The 15,464-nt window shown below is 34.5% G+C and overlaps 1 protein-coding gene across 2 annotated transcripts; it reads right to left on the bottom strand.

The window, feature by feature from the left end:
* Positions 1 to 704: 704 nt before the first annotated feature.
* On the bottom strand, positions 705 to 14,091 carry LOC143544288 (alpha-glucan water dikinase, chloroplastic-like). Of its 2 annotated transcripts, none has more exons than XM_077036422.1 (32): positions 13,796 to 14,091; positions 12,105 to 12,149; positions 11,903 to 12,003; positions 11,723 to 11,801; positions 11,084 to 11,175; positions 10,849 to 11,002; positions 10,113 to 10,499; positions 9,297 to 9,404; positions 9,107 to 9,205; positions 8,874 to 9,008; positions 8,568 to 8,656; positions 7,734 to 7,868; positions 7,127 to 7,289; positions 6,940 to 7,029; positions 6,669 to 6,854; positions 6,333 to 6,395; positions 5,835 to 5,897; positions 5,702 to 5,761; positions 5,456 to 5,608; positions 5,286 to 5,369; positions 4,526 to 4,702; positions 3,597 to 3,703; positions 3,309 to 3,522; positions 2,885 to 2,988; positions 2,653 to 2,785; positions 2,427 to 2,552; positions 2,234 to 2,344; positions 2,043 to 2,141; positions 1,791 to 1,964; positions 1,616 to 1,708; positions 1,114 to 1,229; positions 705 to 935 (listed from the first exon to the last, which is right to left on the bottom strand). In XM_077036422.1, exons 1-32 carry the CDS (start codon positions 14,072 to 14,074, stop codon positions 731 to 733), a joined length of 4,224 nt encoding a protein of 1,407 aa, XP_076892537.1. In that variant the 5' UTR covers positions 14,075 to 14,091; the 3' UTR covers positions 705 to 730. The 2 variants fall into 2 exon arrangements, with proteins under 2 accessions (XP_076892537.1, XP_076892539.1); XM_077036424.1 differs by having other exon boundaries at positions 12,105 to 12,146; positions 13,796 to 14,081.
* Positions 14,092 to 15,464: the final 1,373 nt, after the last annotated feature.

The raw sequence follows: 15,464 nt of genomic DNA, 5'->3' as shown, positions 1-15,464 counted from the left end.
AAGTTCTCAACTACACGCTTTAGAGTATCGATATCGCATTCATCTTTACTCTAATTTGGACACATTACTAATTTATTTATTAGTAACAAGTATTAATCAATATTAATTATTGTCCAAAATTTCCAACAGATGTTATTGAAGGGTTGTTAATAACGTGTTGAGAAAGATGTTTGATTCCAACCAAATGATGGTCAAGGAGTACGAATCGAGAAGACTTTGGACGTGGCAAAGGTAGAGGTCAGGGTCTGGGAAAGGTCAAGTTGGTGAATGGTTTCGTCGGGATAAGACTTAAGAGCCACACCAAATGTTTCAAGTGCGATGAGCTTGGTAACTTTGCGTATGAATGTCCAAAGTGGGGAAAGGGGGGACGAAGTTATCTTGGCATGATATGAAGATGAAGAACCTACATTGCCGTTAAGGATGAAGGCCATCTGGTTAGCACGATATTGATGAGGTCATATGAATTTTCCGGTAGCGAATTCTATTTATTAGAGAATATTATAGAAGTATGAATTCTTGTAATATATGTTTTACAAACTAGTACCAAACTAATATGGCATGAGGATGACTAAACAAAGATGATTACATTTAATTGAGAAGATAAATAAACTATGTTCATAACAACAATTTGACCTTATAACAAATTTATTCTTATAATTATTTATATTTCTATATATGAGTTTTGTATGGACTAAATAATCAAAGCCGAGTCAACATGTACCGAATGGAATCACATTTGTGGTCTTGTTTGGACAACATATATCTTCCCATCTCGTACCACACCTTCAATGTCTTGTGGAGATCCATATAACTTCTCAATAGCATCTCCTGCGCGTGCAATGCTTGAGAGAATTGACTTCTGGAAGCTTCCATCGATCATTAATGGATCAGACGAGTAATCAAGTACAACCTTTTCTTCTTCGTCCATAGGTACACTGCACAAAAGGAAGATATTTATCAGTATTATATCTTTTTCCAGTGTATATATTAAGTTCTTATTTTTAACTTGGTTATCTTTTAATGTAATTAGCTCTAAATTTTATCTAGAAGGTAAAAATGTTGGAACATTAAAATGGAATTAATTATTGTATATAATTTTCATGGAAGGTTTACCTATCATAAAGTCCTGCACCGGCATAGCCTTCTAGATCTTCACCATTGGAATCAGATCGGAAAATGATGGATCTTCTTATGAAAAGCCCAATGGGCTTGCTCGGGTAACCCAAAACCTGCATAATTTAACATGGTTAACAGCTGCAAATGATGACAACCAGGTTATATCCAACGGACTAACAGGTAAATTTTATTAATAATAACTGGAACGGGTCAAAAGGTCGAAAGTCGCAAAGTGTTAAATGCTTACAACCTCAAATATTTCTATATATTACAAGAATATATTGCTTTAATTGTATAGTTTTTGTAGTAATCATGTTCACAACATTATATATTTATCAAACTTAGGAAAATCGACACGAAAGTGTTGACACTTGACAGGCCTAACAGACCGCTTTTGACCCCTTTGTTATCATCGCTATTATCTTTTTAATTCTTTTTGATAATTAACTTATACCTAAAATGAAATTTGGAAACAGACTGCAGTAATTATAATATGTACCTTGGGAGAATCAAGGTTGTCTTTCTTGGCAATGAAACTTAAAGCCCTACCTGGATAAGCTCCAACCAAAGTCTCCCCAAGTCCCTTTACAACCTGTTAGCACAAAGGAAAGATATATATCCGATACATGGGGCTGTTTTAGGCCAATATAATAATGCTAATATTTTTTAATGACCTCAGCATATATCTCTGATGGATCTCCTGAAGATGGATTTGTGGTATGAATAACAAATGCATAGTCAGCGTTTATTATTTCCTGAACCAAGACAGCCATGCACAAGAGGTCATGATCTAGCTTCACTTTTCGTGTACTGAAGTACGCTCTCTCGTTCCATTTTGAAGCCCAAACCTGGAAAATGACAACCAAATCCATTCCTCGTGTGTAAGCGAAGTGATAAGAAAAACCTTAAACTTTCAAAAGACTAACCTTCTTTATAGCAATCCATGCTTGTTCCCATCTCTGTTGACCTTCATCCCCGGGCCATGGCATACCAGAGCTTTGCATTTTGTTTTTCAGCTCTTGTACCTGAAATAACAATCATCATTAGCATTTTTTTTCTCATTTTCACAATTTTGACCATTGCAAAACTAATAATTTAACGATAATATGGAAGTTACCAGCTGGGGTGGTGCAACAAGCTCCAAAACTGTCTTGTGGATCTTCCCAAGGACATCAAAGTCTCCCGCTGCTAATTTTTCCTTCAATACTTGTAACTTTGCAGACACCCCCTGTAAATTTAATGCATTCTTTATAAACTAAACTTCATTCACAAATTTTAAAATTTTCTCAAAATTTAAAGATATGGAGTACCTGATTTAGTTCATCGGAAAGAACTTTCTCAAAAGTTCCAAAAGGTAACGCGACTGAAGTAGGAATGCCAAGCCAAGATGGGACTTTTCCTTTAAGGTAAGCAATGTTACGCGATTTAGCTCCAACCTTAAAAAGTTTAAAGAGAGTGAAATACAAAATAAACACTATATGTTAGTGGATAAAGAAAATCTTATAATGTACATAAGAGTGATAGCGAAAGACTAACCATTTCACTTGTGAACTCCTCAGACGATATAGCAAATTTACCAGCAAACTGTTTTTTGACCAATTTTATGTTTGGTGGTTGACCAACTTCTTCTGTGTTATTTGATTGCTTTAGATCTCCCTCTTGCACCTCACTAAGATCATACACACAAGGCAGGGAAAGTAAGTTGAATAAGAACAATTGAAACGAATGTAAGATGAGATAATTATTTTACTAAGCACCAAGGCATTACCTATAAGTTATATCAGCTGATGTAGGTTTTAGTTTCAACAATTTTCCTTGTTTTGTCCGAAGATCATCCAAAATATTGGGATCAAAACATGTTGCAAAGCAAACCTACCAAGGAAAACATGAATCATCTTCAGAAGGAATGCCTCAAAGGTAGAGGTGGCAAATTTGACACATTGCTCTAATAGGCTATATGGGTATCATAAATAAAAAAAACTACTTAAAAATGGAAACAGGTCAAACATGTCACAGGTAGCCAAAATGTATTTTTATTGCATACAACCTCCTATATCGTTTTACTCAGAAAACTTATTGTTGCAATATATAGTTTTGTAGCCATATTTAACCCGCTACCTGACCCATTTTGACCTGCTACCTGACCCGCCCATGATTCCAAGGGTAATGATGTTTTCATGTTAGACCAATACCTTGCTGTTCCTTGCTCTAACAGAAACATGAGATAAAACATCTGGCATGTCAAGTGTTACTACAGCAACTGTACCATCAGGAATTTCCTCCTCTCCCCTCACAGACCTTGCCACTAAAATAGTTGGCAATTCATAAGTTTTGTTTTGAACAGAAAGTAATTCATCAACCACCACAACATATCCAACAGCTTCAACCGGGCTGATAACCTGCCAACTGTCCACAGGAAGAGAAGTTGAATGACATCATAAGCTGCAAACTTGATTAACCATAAAGGATGTAAAACCAACCTTCCCAAATGAGCCACATTGCGAAGAATAGGGTCAAGTCGGTTAACCAATGATGATAAAGAAGCAGCCGATCCAGCACGAATCATTTCTTCAGTGAATATGCTCACCTGCAAGGATTTGAAGAGCAAGGTGGATTAACAAAAGTTGCATAAAGCCACAAAAATGATGTTTTCAACCTTTGGCCTTATGGGAGACATGCCAAAACTAGGCCTTCAGTTGGAAATGCATTAAACATACTGATGCCATCAATTTAACTAATGACATAAATACCCTTTTAAATAATAACCACGTATACATTCATAAATATACCCTCCCATTATGGCTTAATTACCAAAAACTTACCAACTGCCCCCTTTTCTATTGATAGTTACTGATTCCTATTTAAAAAAAAATAATGCATTTACAATTATATGTAACAAAAAGTAAAATATTCCTTTGAACAAGTTAATACCATTTAAAAGTTATCTTCAGTATATTCAAGATGAACACAATATTGGCATCTTATTGGTGTCTAGTTTTTTTATATTATTTTTTTTATGACTATCGCATTATAAAACATATTCTTAAAAATAATATAACTATGTTTTATAATTGTATTTTTAATGAAAATTTAATGTACAGCCCTATATTATCAAGTAGGGTTTGGATCAAATACAAATTAAATTAACGAGCTAACTGTGAGAATCAAGTAGTGCAATTATATTTACACTACTTGTAAATATAATGACACTACTTGATCCTCACCGTTAGCACGTTAATTTAATTTGTACGTTAACTTTCCCCTAATCAAGCATTTACATGATTTACATCTATTCAACTATTATAGTTGCTATCTACAGTATATCAACAACAATCACTGTATTTTGAATCCTAAAATTATAGCACAACACCAGATTTAAAAGAAGAGAAGATAACTCGAGATCATATACCGCCCATTGGTCCAAATTTAGTCGGGCCCCAAGGTACTCGGCAGAAGGTTGCAAAAGTTGATGATACAACTCTCCTTTGCTTGCAAGTGCAAGTCGGGTTCTATCAAGTACTGATTTTGCATATAATGCCCAACTACCATCACCAGTCTCCAACATGACAAGTGATTGATTCCATCCCTTTAAAGCAAACAGAAGCAAAGAAGTGGCATTTAGTAATTTTAAAGCAATAAGCGATAATCAGTAGAAACCAGACCCACTCAACCCCAATTGAGTTTTAGCCTTCTGAAATGAAAAAAACCAACTTTTATAACAAAATAGTTCCCAAAAGTTTATTTCCATATTATTTCATATCTGAAGACATACAATTTAACTGGTAAATAAATTGAGTGAATCTAACAATTTTGCCAGGGTAAAATGCATAAAAAGGCAACATACTTCAGCCTGATTTCTATTTGGATGAACAAACAAGTTAAAGTTTATATATAGGGATCGGTTTTTATATCCCATATCAGGGTGCCATGTCAATGCCACATCAAGAGAACGATCAACATGGTCAAAGTGACCAAAATGTATACTGTCATGTCAACATCCTGATGTGGCAATCAGGTCGGCTTACCCCAAGTTAGCACTTTTGAAAGTTGGTTACCTTAACTAAAATTTGTTGTCTAGTATGTTATATTTTTATGCATTTTACTCATTTTATAATCCATCTTCAACACATAGAATGGAGTAACATGATTACACAGGGTACTAAAACTACCTTTAAGCAATAAATCAGATCCTCATTGTTATCTGATGAGAGTATGAGATTCTCGAGAACAAGAGTGATTAAATACATTACTTTCTGCCAAAACATTGAGGTGAAACATGAGATATTTATTACAAACTAAACAAACAATAATATAAAAGATGGTGATATATATGATTTACCTCTGGCTTAGCACTGTTCAGCTCCTCATAGCTCCTTTCAATGGCTGTCCTCACAGTAGAATCCAGGGCAATGTCCAAAAAGAGAAGATCTTTGAGCCGGTCATTTGGTTTGGAAAGTAATGGCCTAAGTTCCTCACGTGCCTCTAGTAGTCCCTAGATGGAAAAAGAAATAGTTCATTTATTATGACAAGAGAAAATAATATGTTGTAGTTTTATTTGCATGAAGATTGAAGGTAAGCATTGGACCTCAAGAAGGGATTCCACATTTTTATCCTCAACATGCTCTAAAACAAATTGAAGAAGTTCCTGCATGAATCTTTGTGAATTGAACAGAAATTGTGGATTTCAAGAAATTCATTCCTTGCTCAAAAATAATTACCGGAAATCCAGATGGCAGACCAGAAACAGGATTTATATTCACCCCAACCATGAATCCTTGACCCTGAAATTTTAGAATTAACAAAAAAAGAAAGAAAGAAAGAAATAGAGGTAGCGCTTATCTAAAGCATAATAACTCAGGGTAATCGCATAAATTTCAATGTGCTTTAGGAAGATTTCTGTTTTCAGGTAATGAACTTTGTTTTCACCAATAAAAACCACTGAACATTCGAAATCTTTTGACTTAACATGATCTTCTAAGTTAACCAGTTTCCAGAAACCACATCAGAAATAAGTCAATGTGGTCAAGTTACAACACATCAGTTGCCACATCACCACTTTTGACCTGGTAACTGGATCAGACTACCTTAAGTCAAATTTTATATTAGTTGGCTACCTCAAATCAATTATTTTGGAAAGTTCAATGGTTTTATTGCTAGAAACAAGGATTGTTACCCTATTTTAAAGTATCATGTTGAGAAGACCAAGATATCTTTACCTCTGATTTATAGCCCATGCAGTTTGATATTGCAGATTCAAGATCTGCTCCTGAATGAACTGCCTGCACCAAATGAGAGACAGATTTGAGAACCAGCAGAAGATTGTGCTAAGATAGAGAAGAGGGGGGGGGGGGGGACATTGCTTTTGTAATACATTCGAGTCAGTCACTAAAAGACAGATTTTGTCTTGTTTGGGTTATCGATGAAAACACCCCATAGTGACCCAAACAAGACAAAAAAGTATTTTAATGTTCTCATTTTATGACTAAAACAAGACAACTTAACTTGCATTCACATTTTATGCAACAAAAACAATACTAGCAAAGAGTTCAAACCTTTAATGTTCTCATGTAGTTTCCCAGATCACGCAAAAGGCCTTCCTTTTGGCCACTTGAGAATTTTGGCTCATTGCGAATGGCCCGATCATAACTTAGAAGTCGTTCTTTTGTTATTCCATTCGTATTCAGTGTGTTCCAATAAACACTAATGTCAAAGTCACTTTTAATATAATCAATTAGTGCCTGCAATAACGTGAGTAACAACATGTAACATTCCAGGCATGTTACAAGACTCAAAGAATATAAAGTATCTTAACATGCAATATACCTGACAGATCACAACATCATCAGGACTGGTGTTATTATGTAGTTTCTGATGCCATTCTTCCATCATTCCTCCTGCACAATCATTATTTCTCTACAATTGGCAAATAGGTGAACTAATATCAGCTTTGACAAAAGAGGTATTTATGAAATTTAATGACACAAAAATGATAAAAGAAAATTTTTGCCACCTGGATGACTAGGATTTCATCACGGATACGCTGGCCAACATCCCCTTCACCTCCACGCCCGACAGTTGACATGATCATTCTCAGAAGTTCACTATACTGTGGATAATTCACGTATACGTTTTGAAGCAAGTCTGTGAGCCTATCCTGAGCTCTGCTTATCTCACTGCAGCAAACATAGACATTAAGAGTTTAGACAACGCCAAAATCAGGAAGTTTGAGAAAGGTGTTTTTTTGTGGGAAAACAAATATTTGTAATGTACACACATGATACATCTAACCACTGAAGATGCAGCTTAAATGTGGGCATTTTGACCCATTTATCTTTTATAGGTCAAAAGTCACCCTAATTCTGTTATTAATGCACCAAACCTTCTAATTGTGAATTGTTCTATTAGAAATAGCTTTACTGTAATAATACAGTTTTTTATATTATATTAATCACAGTAACTATCAATATACATGTAAATTTTCTAAACAAAAAGTAGTCAATTCGGCGGGGCACGTCTGACCTAATTACCCAATCTGCCCAATTTGCCACCTCTAGTGTAGCTCAAAGAAGAAATGAGTGTGAATACACTTGTAAAGAAAGTTCAGTTGGAGACATTACCGTGGCTTTACATTGTAGTTTATATTCCAAATAAGCTGTCTTGTGGCCATAAAACGCATCCATACAAGAATTGCTGCCAGACCCAACTCACCAATGTCCTTAGCTTCTTCCACTAGATCTGCCGCAATGTTAAATCTGGGAAGTGCAGGAAGAATTCATTAACCATGATTAATAATAATAATTAACACAATTAGTAGCATCTTAAAAGGAGGTTTCACTATAAAAAGACGCGTAAACCATGAATATAATGTGGCTCATTTTGACACCTTAAAATTTTTCAATCAATCTATAAATAGCTCCTATGAAACCTAGCAAATTGCTCAAGATCCAAACACTAAATGTACAAATTCTGATAGCATACCTCCCTCATTCTTAGCCTACAATAGAAGTATCAATTTTACAGTGTTGTGTTGCAGATATGGGATTTTTGGGACAGAATATAGACGTAGTTAGTTACAGTTATTTTATTGATTCGGATCTACTAAATGGATGAGCCTTGTCCCTTTAGGGAAACCTATATATGGAATACAACGTAATAAGAACATCTAAAGGGTCCGACAAACATTACTAAATACAATAAATAAATCTAACTATGTATAGCTTTTCTCTAATAAAATGTCTTAAAGAGAAAATCATTGTAAATGATAGTATTATAAAACACAGTTTACATCTTCACAGATTTCTCAGTTGGCAAGTGACAATACTAGAACGTGTGGAATAAACAGCATGATATCTAAAAACAAACCCTCAGGTGTAAACATAAATATAAAAAAAATCTGAAGTAAAAGGTTAAAATCAAAAATCTTGTCAGGTGACATTAACTGAGTTACTGACCTATGCATAAAAGATTTTTGTGCTTCACTTTCCAGACCTGCTATTTTATCTAACAAGGCTTTAGCGGTACCTTTCCCATCACCAGCATCCTTCATAAGAAAAACAGGAAAACAGAAAAAAAAATTATGGAAGAATTAAAATAGGAAAACAATAAATTATGGAAGAATTATGGGGGTTTCGGCGCAGCTTGTTGCCCGCTTTCCTGCCACTTTATTGTAATCGTTTTTGAGTTTAATGATATATATACTTTTCCAAAAAAAAATGCATGTAAACTATAGTAATTAATTAGATTATATAGAGAGGAACCTTTGTTGCCTTCTTGGGTCCAATGAATTCAACATAAAAGTCTGAACCATTATTCTTGATCCATTTATTACCAGAAAAAAGAACAAATGGCAACCCGACAAAACCCTCTTCAATTTCTAATTCAAACAACTGTATCTGTTACACAACAAAGCAGCCATAATTGTAATATTAAATATTAATAACAATAGGACCTTCATATAACAGGTATTCAAAAAGGATTTCTCTTGGCAGACCTTGTTAGTAGCACCATCAATAGAGATAGTAGAAAACTGTGTGTCAGCTGCTGTAGCTAAAGGAGTAGACCCTTGTGGTAATAAATGATTAGGTGGTGCCTACAATGCGCGCATCAATTTAGTACTCAATAATTAGCTTTATCATCAAATGTTTGATGCAATATCAACCAGCTTTAACTAAGAAACTTGCCAGCCATTCCCCTGCTTTCTTTGACAATGCCCAGTGAAGGGTGAGTGGCTCCTTTATGCCTGTAGCCAAATGAACTCTTATCTTACTAGAAGCCTTAGTTACAAGCACCTACAGCATACAAAGGTTTTAGATGGAATGCAATTACTTTCATGTAGAGTTGCAAACCTCAACCATTTCCTTGTGAATTAGTCAATTCAGGGAATTTTTTTGCTCTTCACAGGTATAAAAAGGGAAAATGTATGTGGCCTACTTTCTAGGTCACCCAAGTATGCATCTAGTTTCATTTATACCAAATCCGGCCAAAAACATGTTAAAAGACAACACGGGATACTTATTTTCGAAAGAAAAGAATTTTAGCCTTTAAAACTGGCACCCCATCAAAAGTATGTATTTGCAAAACTTTTAAGTTTTAAGTGCATTTTCGTCATCAAGCATGTTTTGGCCAAAATTGGTATCAAATAAAACCTTATACATACTTGGGGTGGACCGTAAATTGTATCAGTATATGTGTGGCCATAATGAAAAAAGTTGACTACTAGGGTACACATACATTTTTTTCCAACAGCAAATAAAGAAAAGCAAGCTGAAAAAGAAACAGTTCAAAAGAGTAGATAGTCCCCCAAAGCGGCTTTCATGCATAAAACTTCCTAAGCCATTTTACTCAAAAAATTTGATCATTATTAAAATCGTATATCTTTAATCATATTTGAAACATTAGTTATTTGTAAATAACTAATTATCCCAGCCCGTACCAAAAAGTTACCCCATTTTGCCATCTCTGCTTTCCTGAACACATATAAAGTAATAAATTCTTACCAAAAGCTCCTCGTCAGCAAGTTTGTATGTCTTCTTGTTTAGAATATCTATATCACTTTGTTCTTCTATGCCTTTAGAGTAAAGTTCTACTGCAGAAAATGTTTTTGGCTTCATTGGCGTTTTTTCCACTGTCTGCTTTATGGAAACTGGAATATGTTTGTTGAGAAGTTGCATGACGTCCCTTTTCTTCCTCTGAATCCTTTGAGTGGAGTAAGGTTTTTTCTCCACAGGCTTTTGAACCTTAGTTTGTATATTTCCTTTGGAAACATCAGTATCTTGTTTAGAATTTGCACCATCTTTTTTGGTTAATCTTGTGCGTATGTCCTCTAAGGAACTGCCTCTAGCAATCTCTTCATATAGCACTGCACGAGCTGCTTCATATTCCATCTGTGAGTTATTATTTTAGTATTGTAAGTAAGTAACCAAATGCAAAGAACAGGCATGCAAGTATTCTACAAGATACAGAAGCACCATATATAAGTTCTTCAGTCTAGCTTGAACATCTAGTAAGACTAGTATCATATTAAGTAACTTTTGAAATGCCAGCTTGGCTTTAAAGAAAGAATAGGCTTTGATATTGGAGGATTTAACCCTAAATAACAAAAAGATAAGTATTAAGTGTATATAATAGTTCTATGCTTCAAATATTCATCATAAAACAGGCCATTGTTTTTAAACAGGTTCAAACACAAAACAAGATTAAGACAACATAAAAGATATTTGAAAGTTTACTTGCCTTTTCCTGTTCCGGGGTATACATTTGTTTCCCCTTCTTCTCCCATCTCAAAAAAGATTGAATCTGTACAAGATCTTCAGGAATTACAGCATTTGAAACTGGTGTTTCCATCGAACGCAGCTTAACATGGAAGTTTTGACCACTATTTTTGTACCTAAATGAAGTAGGGTGGGGCCATTAATGTAAAACTGAATGTACGCTTCAACATCAACAAGCCTAAAAGATATAGCCTTACCATTTATTCTTTCCTTCATCTACTATTAGGAACTCAAGAGCTTGAATTGAAGGATCAACAACTTCTACTTTCAGTAATGAATTGGAACCAGACTAGGAGGAAAAGATGAATAGGAATAAATCATTGGTGTTAATACCCACAATACGAGAAATTTTCCTCATGCATTATCTTGTATATTGGCCAAGTCACCAATTTAAATTTTAGTAGAAGGACAATTTCAAAGTCAAACCATTTATATGAAAACGGTTTTTCAGGTTGTATTTTGTTAATAAAGAGTCAAATGTAGAAAACCAGCTAAAACTGAAACATGTCAAATGGGTTAAACGGGTCAAAATTCGCCTAAAGTGCATTCAAAGCCTACAATGTCCTAAATCATTTTACCTAAAACAAAATCTTATTAGTTCAACAATGTTGCTTTATAGTTAAATACTTACCAAATACAATAAAATGAACAAAAAGTGTTTGTGACCCAACCAACCCATTTGGCTTGCACATAAAAAAAGTAACAGTTTTGTCACAAGCTCGTGTTTCGACCCGTCCATTCTGGTACCTCTAGAATTTAATATTTAAGTGTAGCTTACTTTTCTTTCCCTATAATTTTAAAAAAAGATTAAAATTTTTCTAAAAAGTGTAGCTTACTTTTACAAAGGGAGTTCTAAGAGCCCTGTCCTTGTATACTTTAGTCCCTTCAGGACGATGACCAGGAAGTACCCATTTCCTGGAGACATGAAAGTTACGAATAAAATCTTGAACGGATGTAAATAAAATCCAAACCTAGTAGAGTTAGTATCACAGAGATTTTCATGAGTCACATCTTACTCTTTTATATTTTTTAGCCCACCCCAATGTAGATATAGATTGCCAGAAGTGTTAGTGAGCTGAATCTCAACCACTGGAATAGAAGAGACTTTAACATCGACCTGTAAACAAAAAGACGTACAGATTTTTTAGTACATAAAATTCTACTGAGGTTTATAATTAAGTAACCTAATCGTCATCTCATATTTTATTCCATAGATACCTGCATCTCAATATCTCCTCCCAGATTGTACCTTTCTCCTAGCTGCTACAAGGGGAAAAAAAAGATTCAATTAAACCATGTACCCGAATTACTGTTTCAGTCATGCGACAAAATATGTCAGGGAATAATAGTTGTTCATAAGGTTTTAACTCAAATAATCTGCTCAATGGAGGACTGTTCTGACACTGAGATACATATCAGGAATCTTAGAGGCTAAATCCAAAAAGGTATTGCTCACTAACACTAAAAGAATCATTGGGCATAGTTTATCGCTGATTAGCTGGTTCATGGTAGGTTATTCTCATGTATGGATTACTACCTTAAAATCACTTTACTGAGTTAGCAATCCAATATGTTTAATCTCCTTAAGTGACCTAACTACAACACATAACCAGTTGTTTCGTGGCAAAATCAGAAGTGCATCTCGTCCAATCAATAGCAAAGGTTGTGTTTAAATTATAAATCTTTTGTGGGAATTCCTGACTTCTACATGTCACATGTCATGATGGTTGTTGAGTACTTGAGTATATATTTAATCCTGATGTTTGGTCCCTTCACATGAAACTGCTATGTCCAAGGGAAAAAGTGTGAGTCTTCTATAAGTTATCATAAAGAAAAGTGTAAGCTGCTTTTGTACATCTAATACTTTATGTAAACAATGTTAAATTTTACCATAGCCCTCCTGTTTTATCTTTTAAGAATATCAATAGTTTATTTATCAGCAAGCAGTGAAGGACACACTTCTAGCAGATCACTTTACTAGGTGCATGTGCTCATAGTATTCCCTTTTCTTGGCCAGAATGGCCAATTAGTGGACAATAAAATCACATATCATAATACTTTTAGAACCTTTTCATCTATAGCAGCATATTCATTATGTAAAACGCAGGCAAAACCTATGATCAAAAGATAACCCCTAGATATTAGCTCACCAGTGCCCTTTGGCATCACATCTAAATTTCAAAATACATACTCTCTTTGTTTATCTTTAATTCCTTCATAAACACAATTAATTAAAAGATAAGCATGAATTTATCATCCTAATTTCATTAAAAAAAGGAAATAATAACACACAATTGCCATAACCCACTTCAGAACATGTAACTTGTTAGTCATATCAAAATCCCTGAATTGATAATAAAATGAAATAGAAGTATGGATGAACATAGTTTACCGAATACCGGTTCCGTACCGAACACAATCGGCACCATTATTAGAACTCAGTTCTCATGTTTTTGATATTGGTACCATTCGGTTTCGGTATTTTCATTGGTACCCTATGCAGTCAATATCAATGCTATAGCGGTTATCGGACCTCTAGCAGAATATCGGTACCGATAATATCGGCGATATTGACAGATGTTTGACTGATATTGGACCAATATTTGACTGATTTATCACCGATTTTCCCAATATCAGCTTTTAAGTCTCAATTGCCAGTTATTAGTGTTTTATGTTAGTGTTTTAAGTCTTAATTAGTTCCTACTTGCTACAATTGTTAGTGTTTCGTAAGTTGCAAAAGGTTAATTTGTTAATCGTAGGAGAGTATACTAAAATTGCTATGTATATAAATTGTGCATGATATTAAAATTACCATATCCCACCGCAATAACTATATATGATATTTTTCCGCATTGACTACATAGGCAGTAGCAGTAGCGGAATTTGGTATACGTTTCACTCAGAAGTACCTCAGAAGTCGGATCAGTAGCTAAAACCGCTTGCACAAGACCGGAAACCAAACGCTTCGTCTGCGATCGCGATCTCCTCACAGTTAATCTGCCGCCACGGAAACCACTGGCTAATAAATAGGTCAAAGCGAACGAAGACGAGGACGATTTCCGTATCCGCAAAGTCGCTTGAGCTTGAATCAAAGTATTTCCGGCAATGCACGTAGACGAATCTCTTTGACTTTGATGCTTTAAAATGACCGTCGATTGAAGCAAACTGTGTCCTATTGAATTGCTCATATTCTAATCCTTCAGTAGATTCAATCTCACTGTTTAACAAAACCTAATTACAGAGCAAGCATCAGTTATTCAGTTAATCCGTTATTATTCAGTTATTCAGTTAATCAGTTATTATACAGTCGCACGTCCCACACATAGTGTATAAGTTTAATTGATGAACTTACACTGATTAATCGAGAAGAGCATCAAATTATGCAGGAAATTGACGAATTAGATCTGAAATTGTAGGTGTGATGAGAGTTATAGGGATCTGCAAAGTGTGTTGTATTTGTATTTGTATATCTGGAAATGAGAGATGAGTGATGGAGGTTGAAAATATTGGTTGATGTAGAATGCGGTTAACCGGTGGTTAGGGGAGCTTCAAATATTAATATTATTAATTATTAATATGAATATTAATTAATATTATTATTAGGAAGGATGGAGGTCCTTTTAGTTATGTTGATTGATAGATAACACCTTCATGTTTTGGATAGTTTCAAAATGGTCCATGAAGCTGAATAGTAATGCTCCAAGATAGAGATGAGTTCGGGACAGTACTTGTATCGATCTCGAAAATATCAAACCCGAAATTTGAAAATACTTGGTACCAAAATATTTGGTTCGGTACCGGTGTTTCATGCAAATTCAGGAAATACTGGTACCGAAAACTCAAAATCTGGTACTAGCGGTACCAGTTTCCGTTTTACTCATCTCTATTCCTCAATATTCAAAGGGATTGGTTGGGCTTTTTTTTTCTTTTTTTAACGGCAAACTAATCTACTCAAAAAATATATTTTATCAGCAATCGAAATATGGTAGAAAGAAAAAAAAGATTTTATTATTTGATATGGTCTAGTGGAATTCATATGTATAGGAAGATTATGTTGTTTCATATATATTTTTTCTCTAAGGAATTGGAGTTTTTTAAAGTAATTACAATTGGAACTGAAAAATGATAAAAGGGTCTAAAATTTATAGATATTGGAATTCAATGAAGGAATTTGAGTTTGTAATACCGTTAAGTGACAAAACAATCACAACGATCAGAAAACTGCACTCATCGTATATCAGTCGTCGTCACTGTTGTCATACTGCTACTGCCACCACCCTTGCATCTCTAGCGCCACAACCTAAACACATTAAAATATTGAATACATATTTCAGTTCTATTAAATTTGGCGGACTGAGCATGCCTTTAGTGATGAAACAAATGAAACTCTTTATTATGTCGCTATGCAAGAAATATTAAATATATCTAAAGTCGTCATGCGAAGAAAACAAACGGTTAAAAGTGTTGTGATATAGGGAAATACAATGTAAAAAACATAGCGATATATGATAAATATCCCTTAATGTTTTTAGCAACATAAGTCGCTCATTATATGTAAGTATGCTATGTATATTTTAA

The sequence above is a fragment of the Bidens hawaiensis genome, unplaced genomic scaffold, assembly GCF_021521415.1.
Source record: "Bidens hawaiensis isolate Kalapana, Puna unplaced genomic scaffold, B.hawaiensis_p1.1 tig00013505_1, whole genome shotgun sequence".
Taxonomy (NCBI): domain Eukaryota; kingdom Viridiplantae; phylum Streptophyta; class Magnoliopsida; order Asterales; family Asteraceae; genus Bidens; species Bidens hawaiensis.
This window is presented reverse-complemented; position numbering and strand designations above follow the sequence as displayed.